Below are 11,135 nucleotides of genomic sequence, written 5' to 3'. Positions count from 1 at the left end.
AAGATTCAGCGTGAAACTGAAAAAAACAACAATTATTATTAAACTAAGTGATATTCTTTGTTGATTATTAATATAAAATTAAATTGTATAAAAAAAATAACTACGGAGATGATTTAGTGCGGTACATATAAATAATAAGTAAAACTTTTAGTTAATATTTTAAGAGTAAAAAATTAAATAAATTTTTGAAACTGTAATACAATCTACTCGACCGATACGCCTAGAAATCATAAATAAAAACTATAAACAATAAATAGACAGTTGACATTAAATCTTTAATGTCAATATTGCAAGTTTTTATTGCGAAAATTTGCAAAATATCGTAATTACAAATTATTCTCACTATCGAAAATGTGTTTAGTCATTTAATTTCAACGTAGTTAATTAATTAACTATATAAAAAATATTAAGAGCATTTTAAAAAAATGGTGAGATTTTTACTAATACCACTGTGTTTTTATTATCAGCACAATGTGTTGCTTCGTTTTAGATATAAGCAATTAATAAATATTAAAAGGCTATTAATTTTGTATGTATATTTTGATAAAATCAAATATAATGCATATTATAGGAAACTGCACAGGGATCAGGTGCTGGTGCCGGAGGAGCCGGAGAATGTGAGGGGGAAGAACAAGAGGATTCTTCTTCTTCATCCAATCCCTCTTTGCTGGAAGCTACTGAAGCACTGGACAAATTATATGTCAATAATGTGGTTAGTTTTGAAAATAGTATGTACTTTAGTTTTCAAAAAAATATTTGTTTTAAGTGAAATAAATTAAATATATAAAAAATTGCAGCAAGATTTGAAGCTGACCCTTTTGGACAGCTTCCAAGTATTTTATTACCTAAGAGTAGAGTGACACTTTAAAAATTATATTAAAATATTTAAGACATAATATTTATTATTTAAGAAAAAAGATGTCCATGATGAACTAGAAGTGTTTCGTCAGCAATGGCACCAAGAGCTGGAATCAAATCCATCACCTCAAAACGAGAGACAGTCTAGTAGTTCAGAAGTTCCAAAAGAAGATGAACCTCTTAATGATGTGGAAAAGGTAAGGTTATTTAAAAAATATTTGTAGGTTCACATTGTATTCTGAAATTATATTATTTTGTTAGTTATAAAATTGATTAATTTTTGTATTGAGACTATTTCGCACACAGTCATCTAGTTTAAGGCTGTAAATGCCATCCTACTGTGCTAGATGACTGTGTGTATTATATAAATTATTTCTCTGCTGTGTTAGTCAAAGCACTGCATTGAGTTCCTCCACTCAACATCCAATGTATCAAAAATTAGGCAGGAAGTGGGGAACAGAATGTCTTAATGCAAGGCCTCTTTTTTCTATCCTGATATGTGTGGAACCAATGAGTATACATTTTTAATTAAAATTACAATTAAATTTTTAATTTACAAATGATTTTTTTTCAGGACAATACATTCTTATAATAAATTTTATATGAGTATATTGTTTTATACCTAACTTGAAAATGCAAATGAGATGTTTCCACTGACAGCATGGCATGGTGCAGCGCTGACTGTAAAGCGACAGTTGTGGGTTCAATCCCCACTCAAGGAAGTGAAAATTTATTTACATTTATATTTTCATTTCTTCGCTCTAGTGTACATAGAGGCAAAGCGCGGCGTTGAGTTCTGTCACTCAACACGCAATCAGTGGCGTACTGAGTTTAACTCTCGCCCGGGGCAAAATATTGTTACAGTGCCTCCTAAGTGAATACAATACGATTTCATATGTATTGTTAAATAGTTTTGCGGACTATTTGGCGCCCCTTTATGAGCAGCGCCCTGGGCATGATGCCCCTCCCTCACTACGCCACTGCATGCAATGCCAGACTCCAGAATTCAGCATAAACTGGCGAACGGAATGTTTTAACACTATGTGATAGCTACCGGTGGTAGCTTTTTATATGTTCATTTGACGATTCAAAAGTGCTTGTAATAGTCTACTTGAATAAAGAATGTTTTGAATTTGAATTAGGTTCCCTTTGCCTACCCTGCTGTGTATGAGATACAGCATGAAGCAATTTTTTTATTTTTTTGAAATTTTGACTTATAAATATTTCATTGAACACGTGTTTCGTAGTTTATTTAAATTCATCCCCTAAAGGTGCTAATAAGGGGTTGAAAGTTTGTATGGAAAAATCTTTAAATAGGCACCGATTTTTAAAAAAAGTTAAATTTAGACTTAAAAATATTCCATTGAACATGTGTCTCATGGCTTATTAGAATTGAAACACCTGAGAGTGCAAATAAGCAGACGAAGCTGCGTGCGTCCGCATGAAGTATAAGTGGAAAAAAAAGATTATTAAATATTAACTTTCAATTATTTAGGCGAAGCAATTATTCTTGCGTGGTATGGAGATGGAGCGCGTCAGAAAATTGTATGAGGCAATACAATTTTATAAACGTGCCATACAGATTCTTCCGGACGTTGAGACCAGGCTCTATGAAAGTTCAGAGATGAGAGCTGATACACCTGAAGGTAAATACATGTACAAATAAAATAAAAATCCTAATAATATTCAATGATTCAATCTTCATTAACATCTTTACACTTTAATTTTTACTCAATAATTACTCTAGACTGCTCATACTCCTTTCACTGTGGTAACTCATATTTTATTGTCTCTTCCAAGTTAGTTAGGAAGAGATTATTATTATATAATTTATAGTATATTATAAGTTATATACTATATATTATATATATATATATATATATATATATATATATATAAGTTATATACTTCTAATTATATAAGCGGGACAGCGGGAATCCGCTGGATTCAAAGGGCGCAGGACCGGACGGAGTGGCGAGAATTAGGGGAGGCCTATGTCCAGCAGTGGACGTTGAAAGGCTGATGGATGGATGGATGGAATTATATAATATTTAACAATCATCAATCAATCATCAATCGGGCTTAACACCGCGAAGAATAATTAATTTTAATGTACTTTGTTATAAATAAATAAAAATTAATTTACAAAATAATATATCCCACAGGAAGGCAGAAGGAACATAGACACTCCATTCACCATGTAATGTATAATTTTCTACACAGGTGTGTTAAGTGGTTTGTTCTGTTGTCAAAGTATAGAAATGAAAACAACTCATTCCCCTGAAGGGGAATCAAACCGACAACTGTTATGTTTACAGTAGAATAGTGTTTAGTTATACTATGTTTCTTTAAAAGTTGATTAACAAAAATATACAACTTCACTTCCTGAACTGTCGAGACATATACTTATAATGTAGAGTGAATTTTTATTTATAAATCATTTTCTTTTAATTTTCTAAATTATATTCAAAGTTTAATAAAATATTCAATTTTATTTACAGAGGTGACTGAGCTAGTTGAACCAGTGCAAGCAGAATATGCACCAGACAGTGATGATGAGGATATCATAGAAGGGGAGGACTTCCTGTGCAGGATGCAAAGGATTCTTGCTAAGAAGGGTTATCTGTGCCAACCCGAGTTTCAGGCTACGGTATGTAAAAAAAAGTAGTTTTTCTTTTGTTTTTTATTCTGTACATTGCAGGAATGCAAAAGAGTTTACATGTTAAATATTTCTTTAAGACATAATTTTTATTTGTCTGCTAAACACTGGTAAAACAGCAGTTATTTTGCCACTCAATACTATGTCGAAATTGGAAGGAACACTAGATTCTTCTACCTTTCTAAAAAAGATGAGTACAAGAGTGTGGTTGATTGCTTCGCTTCGCCTTGCGTCTTTTGAGTCGCCTCCAAAAACGTTGGAGATAGCGAGACGAAGCGAAAAAAAGACAACAGACACATCGCCCTCACTCTCGTATATTAGAGTATAAGATAATTTCATTAATTTGTATCCCCAGGGTGCCCATATTTCATGGCTGCCCTATGAGGTGATACAGCTATTATTGCGATGGGTGGTCGGCGCGGACATGGACGCGGCCGCTCTGGAGCGGGTCAGCGCGGTGTGTAGGGGCCTTTATGTTGCTGCCAGGGAACCTGACGTGTGGCGGTCTATGTGTGTTAGGTGAGTGGTGTTACTTGATATTTACTATTTTAGGGTGACCATGTATAAAATTCATGCAATAATAATAAATTAGTTGTAAGTTATTATTATGTTTTATAATGTCAGTTGTAAACGTGCCTATAAAATTATTTCAACGTGGTTTGTTAACAACGTTTGGCTCAATGATCAGAGCACTTGACCAGGTTCAATTCTTGCTACTCTTCTTTAGAAAAGTAACAATTTTCTGTATTTTTAGGACCTGGGGTATAGAGTGCGGGTCGCCACGTGTCCACGGCTTCACTACTTGGCGTCACATGTACATAGAGCGCGCGCGTCTCAACTTACACGGCTGCTACATCAGCAAGACAACTTATTTGCGGCACGGTGAGAACAGTTTCCAAGATCACTTCTACAGGCCGTGGTATCTTGTGGACTATTATAGATATTTGAGGTTAGTATTTAGAGTAGGCGTTACTAACTACTATTTAAGTAGTTTGGTTTCGATAAAATGAGGATAAAAATGATAAATTTTCTTTTAATGCAGGATATTATGAAAAAATGTTCAAATATAAAAAATGAATTGAATACATATTGATATGTCATAAACATATTGTTTTTCGATTTAAGTATTATTTCATACTAAAGATAGAAAAATATTTTTATTGTATAAATATTTTACAATAGCTGGATTCGAAACCGCAACTATTGTATACCTTTCAATGTGTGGCTGTTCTCGTTGATTCGAATCCCGCTACGATAAAATATTACTTATATTAATTTTACTTACTTTTATTTTTTTAAATATAATTTATACCAACCATCAATCCCCCAGATTCTTCCCGGAAGGTTTGGTACTAATGTGGACGACAGCGGAGGAACCAGCGGCTTGTGTCGGACAGTTGAAGTCCCGTGATACTAGAAGTGGCCTGGGAATCATGGCTGGACATTATCGATTGGTTGGGGATATGGTGAATATTTTTTTTTATATCTTGATTGTCCCGTGTCATTAGGCAAATAGATTTTTAATTTAACTTGAACTTTAATTCTAAGACATTCAGTTAAAATTTTGCATATTCAGTGTCGGATCTTAACTTCAACACTACGAAAACAGAAAATATAACCCACGACCATTGCGGTTATATATGATTAGGTTATATACAGTCTGATATTTTAACGACTATTTTAAAACGTATAAAAACTTTAAAAAGGTTTATGAAATAAGGATTGGTGGTAAGAGATTCAGGGGGAAATCTCGGTTGGCCTTCGAGATCACAATGTTTATGATACTGGGGTGCATCTATGTGCGAGCTGCGAGTACAGTGGACGAGGCGAGAGAGGCATGTCTTTTCGCTCTGGCTATCTCTAGGGATAAAGTGTGTAGAAAGTTTTTTTTAACCAGACAAGGTGAATAATAAAGTAAAATGTTTTTATTATTTACTTAGGTGGTGATAGTAATAAAGAAGACTAATTCTGAGAAGAAACAGTCGAATACCTCAAATACTCGTTTTCGAGCCCGCCGTAAGGAGCTTCACGAGCAACACGATCAAGTGTTTCATATGGTAATGTCTTGCTGAGGACTCTTATAGGTGTAACATTAAATAAAAAATAACCAAAATCCAAGACCTCCATTATTTTACCTGTACGCTTCGCGTGGATGCCTTATATATATGTAATAAAAAATAAATGTGTATGAGTATGGAGTATGTGTGATTTTGCTCGTCATCTGCAGCAAGATGTTAAGAATGTTAAAAATCTTAAAAAAATCTAGTGTAAAATGTCTATTGTTAATTGAATATAATGTAATTGTGTGCCCAGGAGTTAGAGTTGCGCAGCGTACGGCGGCGGCGCAACTGGCAGCTGCTATGGCGACGCTACGCGGTGTGCACGCGCGGCGCGTGGTGTGCCTTCGACCTGGCGCCCGCCAAGTTCCCGCCGCTGGCGTTTAGCGCCGTACGCACCTACACCGCCTGCGCCACAGCCCCGCTCCTGTGCTCCTCTGCTTAGATTATATAAACATCCCATTAACGTTGTCTAAGTAAGCCTCTCTTTTAGTCCCTATTTTTCCTCAATAAATATCCATTCTAATGTAACTACCCCTTATTTGGACATCGACTCCCTTACTTATGTTGTCTCTAACGTTTATTTTTGTTCTATGTTTATTATTTTTAACTCCTTCGCTTTTTCCCACATTTTCACCACTTTCCCCATTAACTCTCCATTATTCTCCCCTCTAATTTCCTTACCTTCCCGTTTAGACACGCACACCTCTAGGTATATTGTACAAGTTATGGTATAAAAGCGGAAGAAAGTCATTTTTTGTCTTATACAGGGTGGAATTGTCAGCACCACGTTAAATGAAACCACAATTTTAACTACTCTAGAAAAGCCTAATATAATTCGGAAAAACAATAATTCCCAAAAATGAAAAAGTTATTTTTTCAAACAAAATAAATAATAAAATTATCGTTTTAAAATAAAACGCCATTTGTAAAGTATAACATAGGCACGCACACACTTACCTGTCAAAGCGGCAACGTCGCATACGTATGTGTGCGTCACACTAAATACAGGTATGGATAAAAATCGTGAAATGAAAAAAAAATCCTACGTCTAAACTGTTGAGGTACCTTGATTAAATTTTTTAATTCTGGGTTGGAAATATTTTACCCTATATGCAGTTTCAGTAAAAGAAGCGCTGCCTCTTCCACCCTGTATATATTTTTGTGCTCATTTGTTAATTTTTATGGCATAAATTAAAAGAATGTTTTTTTGGTTGCTAATATGTCACGGGTTCGTTCTCGTTTCATAATAAATATTTCTTTAATTTTATATTTTTTTAGTTGATGGATTACTAATTCACAGCATTTATGTTTGCCTAATTTTATGAGTTTTTGTTTTTTTTTTTCAAATTATATATCCTTTGGTATGTAAGAATTTTCAAAGGGATATTAATTATATTTTAAACTGTAAGAAAAATTGTGAATTATTTTTGATTACTCTTTAATTTTATAAGATAAGGATTGTTGATAAAATAATCGCTTTTATTTTTTTAAAAAAGAAAAATAAAAGTATAAAAAATATGAAATCGCTTATTAAAATAAGAATTTATTTAGATTTTTGCAAAAATCTAAAATTTTTATATTTTATTGTTTAAAAAACACGCTGTTTATAAATGTGTAGAAGTAGAAGTTCTTGAATTTGAAGGTTGTATAATTGTAAGTCTTTATAAATGTTTTCTTGTCTTTATATAAAAAAATATTTTAACAAATATCCAGAAATAAAATTTAGTACATCGTACTAGTGTTTTTGGCTAAAAATAAAAAAATGTATTTTTAAAATTATTTTTGCCATATAAAAATTTACAATTTGAGAAATTATTCGGTTCGGTTCGGTTCTTTATTTATGGCGCTTCGAGCGTGCCAGTTGAGAAGAGAAATTATTCTTGCGCTATAATAGACATATGCATCGTTTCAAGAGAACATTTTAAATAAGATTTTCATATTCAAAAAACATTTTCACATTTATTGTTTGTAGATACGTTCTATCCACTATAATTTTACGGGGGATCCTAATTAAAATAAAGTACAACTTACGTAGGGCTCGTAGACCTGAGGACCTGGGAACCTAATGTTAAGACACTCCGTTCTCCACTTTCCGCTGAATTTTCGAGGCATTGCGTGTTGAGTGGCAGAACTCATTGCCGCGCTTTGCCTTGTGACCAGATTGAGGAAACAAAAATATTGAATAAAAAATATTCAATACTTGTACATTCATTCCCGTGAATGGGAATCGTACCCACATCCGTCGCGTTGACAGTCGCACGCTTTTGGCCTTGCGCCACGATGGCCTACCTACTATATTTCAATGTATCATAGTGTATGACAGTATCACTATCACACTTTGATGTTCTATACTTGTGATAAGGATCTAAATAGTCAGATTCAAATTTCACTTTGTATTTTTTTAATGTAAAATAAGCAGATGCTTCTATTGAATAACTGATTGTGATACAAAATTGTTCTAATTTGGTTAAAGCGCTTTATTACAAAAGTATAACTGGCGAAGTACAAATGACTTATTACTAGGCTTTGTTAATATGAGTTGAACATATGAATCATATATATAGAGACAAATAAAGTAATCACCAGATCGATATTTGAAAAGTAAAATTAAACTTTTTTTAGCTTCACGCTGTATCCCGCACATAGCAGAGTAGGCAGAGGGAACCTGGGTACCTAGTGTTAAGACACTTTCATTCTTCACTTTCCGCCGAAGTCTTGAAGCATTTTACCAGGATGAGGAAATATTTTAAGACGGCCTCTAAACAAATATATAAATGAAATATGTTTTTTCGTAATAATTCTTGTAATTTTCGAACTAATATTATTGGACTATAACCGTCATATAGTAAAACATATGTAGTAATCAAATGACCATTTAATTATGCAAAAATGCAGCAAAAGGTTTTGAATATTGCAGTTTACTATGAAAAAAATATATATTTATATATATTGCTGTATTTACCTCTATATGATTCATATGTGCAAAAAGTAATTGCTTGTTTGAGTGAACTATTAATATGCACATTTATTAACACTATTTATTGATTAAAATTTTTTGTACAGTTATAATATCTTTGGCCAGAAATTTGTTTCATATAAAATATTTTTACTCTACAGTGTTGATCCTAGGATTCCTATTTCTAGGATTTTGTATGGTACATACTTAAAGAATAGAGTTAAATGTTGAAAATATTCTTCTTGATGTAAGTTGATATTATTTAATAGAATGCTGATTTAATTATCTGTTTTGTTTAGATATAATTTTTATCATAATCTTATCTCATTGTATCCAATATGGCACAGTTTCTTATAATTTACAATTCCAAATACCAGTAGGCAGAGGGAACTTAATGTTAAGACATCCCGTTCCCCACTTTCCGCCGAAGTCTGGAGACATTGCGTGCTGAGTGGCAGAGTTCAGCAACGCCGCGCTAACTCGACATCAGAGCAAAGAAATGGAGATATAAATTTAAATAAATATTTCACCTCCTCGAGTGGGGGTCGAACCTACCATCAGTCGCGTTTACAGTGCCACTCTGTGCCTCTCCGCCACGAATATATAAAAAAATCCTTTATGTATTTATGTTTCTAGTTCCTGCAAGTGAATTTCTTTTTAAAATATATTCTTTTTTCTCTTAAATTTAATGATAAAAAAATTATCGAAGTAAAGCAGATAATTAAATAGGCCATGTTGTTTTTAAGCGTACTTTAATTTGTAGGGTAAATATAAGGTAGCTCCTAGCATTACTAACCTTTTTTCTTTTGTTAATTTATCTAAATGTGAATGGAAGTGTAACTTCTAGGTTACCTAATTCCTAAATATAATAATTATTTCTGAAAATTACTTCTTTCATTTTCTAAATAAAGCCAATTTATATATTTATCTTATTATATTTTTTTATAAATAATATTTATAAAATTCAATATGTATAGTTGAAAATTCTCATTGGATATTTTTATTGTTTAGTTGAAAATGTATATGGCAAAAAAATCCGTCCGGCTGTTAAAATACTCCTTTTTTCTCTTTATTTAGAGTTCACTTATATTACTATAATTTTAAAATATCTTATTGCGAAATTACTGTTATTAATGTGGAATAGTATAAATTGTTACTTATTATTTCTTAATATAGTATGAACACATTTTAATTGTGATTTTGTATAATTTCTTAATGAAGCCCCAAAATTAACAAACGTGTGTTGCTAGTCACCAGTGACTTTGTGTGAATTATATATTTTCAAGTCATATTGTATGTACGTATATTCATAGTATTTTTAAAACATTTTATACATCCTAATAAGGCTATTTGTGAAATTATAATTTTAGTAATTACTCATAGGATCTTGTGTAGTTATAAGATTTTGTGTCTTTAAAGTAGATTGATTATCATTATCGGGCACTAAACTAAATGCTTATCAAATAGTGGCTTGTATATCGTATGGGAAAATAAAATTCATATAAAATACTTTAGTTTCATTTTATTCATCTAATAATAATTATGTAAAAAGAATAATATATAATTAAATTAAATTTAAAACAAATTGCAAGCAACATCTTATAAATAAATCATTCTGTTCATAATTACGATAGTTTATTAACATTTGAAATTACACGCATACAATGCTTGTACGTTCTTATCGATAAATAAGATTTTTTAACAATATTTATATATGTATATGGGAGGTAGATATAAAAGAATCTTGTCTGAGGCTTATAAGTTGCAAATCTTAATTTTATAACGTACGAGACAAATGTAAGTATATAAGTTCTTAATAAACGTCGATATCGTAATATTAATATACATACTGGGTATTTAAATATTCTAAAACTAAGTACTCCTCACTCAATCGGCGACGCGACAACATTACCATCCGGGGAAGTAAAACGACAAATAAAAAACACCCAGAATATTTAATAATTTATTTTTACAATATACTGACTGTAATTTTTTTTCTATAGTAAATGAAACAACGTCTAATGACTATAAATTTATTCTTTAATTATAATATATATTTATGTTGTGTTATTTTTGTTAATAATTTATTTACATATTTTAATTTGTTTTTCCAACCATCTACAACGCTACTTAGAATCTGCGGTCGGCGAGCGCTCGCTGCGGCCTTGAGCCCGAGGCGTCAGATGAGGCGCTCGCTGAGCCAGATTCAGGAGTCCGGCGGCGGCTGCGGCGGCGGCGGCGGTGGGGGGGCGCAGGCCGGCGGCGGCGGAGCGCAAGCCGGGGGCGCCAGCGCGGGCTCCGTGCTGCGCCGCCGCACCTTGCCGCGCTTCTTCAGCATGGTGGCCTGCGGGCAGCGCGCCGGTGTCATGGAGCCGGGCCGGCGTCACGGGCCCGCGGCGGGGCCCGCGCCCGACCCGCGCTTCGTTTTCTTCAGCATGGTCGCCTGCCGGTCACACCTCGTTACGGCCCGGGACGCGCACGCGCATACATACGCACGCGTCCCGGGCGAGTCTGCGTTTTCACTGAGCGAGCGTCTCGGCACGATAGCAACACGACACGACCAAAGCATTGTTAGTTGTTGGGCAGCGCCGGCGAGGGGCTG

General features: G+C 33.6%; 2 protein-coding genes across 5 annotated transcripts in view; one reads left to right on the top strand and one right to left on the bottom strand.

Annotated features, from left to right (window-relative positions):
* The first annotated feature begins 257 nt into the window (after positions 1-257).
* Positions 258-10,040, top strand: LOC146540148 (F-box only protein 9). Its single transcript, XM_085207354.1, has 10 exons — positions 258-428; positions 572-712; positions 912-1,055; positions 2,354-2,504; positions 3,360-3,508; positions 3,873-4,036; positions 4,272-4,466; positions 4,848-4,983; positions 5,458-5,574; positions 5,831-10,040. The coding sequence occupies exons 1-10, from the start codon at positions 426-428 to the stop codon at positions 6,017-6,019; spliced, it is 1,389 nt and encodes a 462-aa protein (XP_085063480.1). The 5' UTR covers positions 258-425; the 3' UTR covers positions 6,020-10,040.
* LOC146540147 (diacylglycerol kinase theta) overlaps positions 10,038-11,135 on the bottom strand; it is a 30,416-nt gene continuing 29,318 nt past the window's right edge. For 3 of the 4 annotated variants that reach the window (XM_085207350.1, XM_085207353.1, XM_085207351.1), the window contains one exon: positions 10,038-10,877. In XM_085207350.1, coding sequence (XP_085063476.1) covers positions 10,740-10,877 — 138 coding nt within the window. In that variant the 3' untranslated portion in view covers positions 10,038-10,739. Of the gene's footprint in view, positions 10,977-11,135 lie in introns of all 4 variants that reach the window. The other variant, XM_085207352.1, reaches the window with a different exon arrangement.

This window comes from Heliconius melpomene, chromosome 3 (genome assembly GCF_056956725.1).
Source record: "Heliconius melpomene rosina isolate 202511_hmr_F chromosome 3, ASM5695672v1, whole genome shotgun sequence".
Taxonomy (NCBI): Eukaryota; Metazoa; Arthropoda; class Insecta; order Lepidoptera; family Nymphalidae; genus Heliconius; species Heliconius melpomene.
The sequence above is the reverse complement of the archived record's forward strand: the minus strand, read 5'-3'. Positions and strand labels throughout refer to the sequence as shown.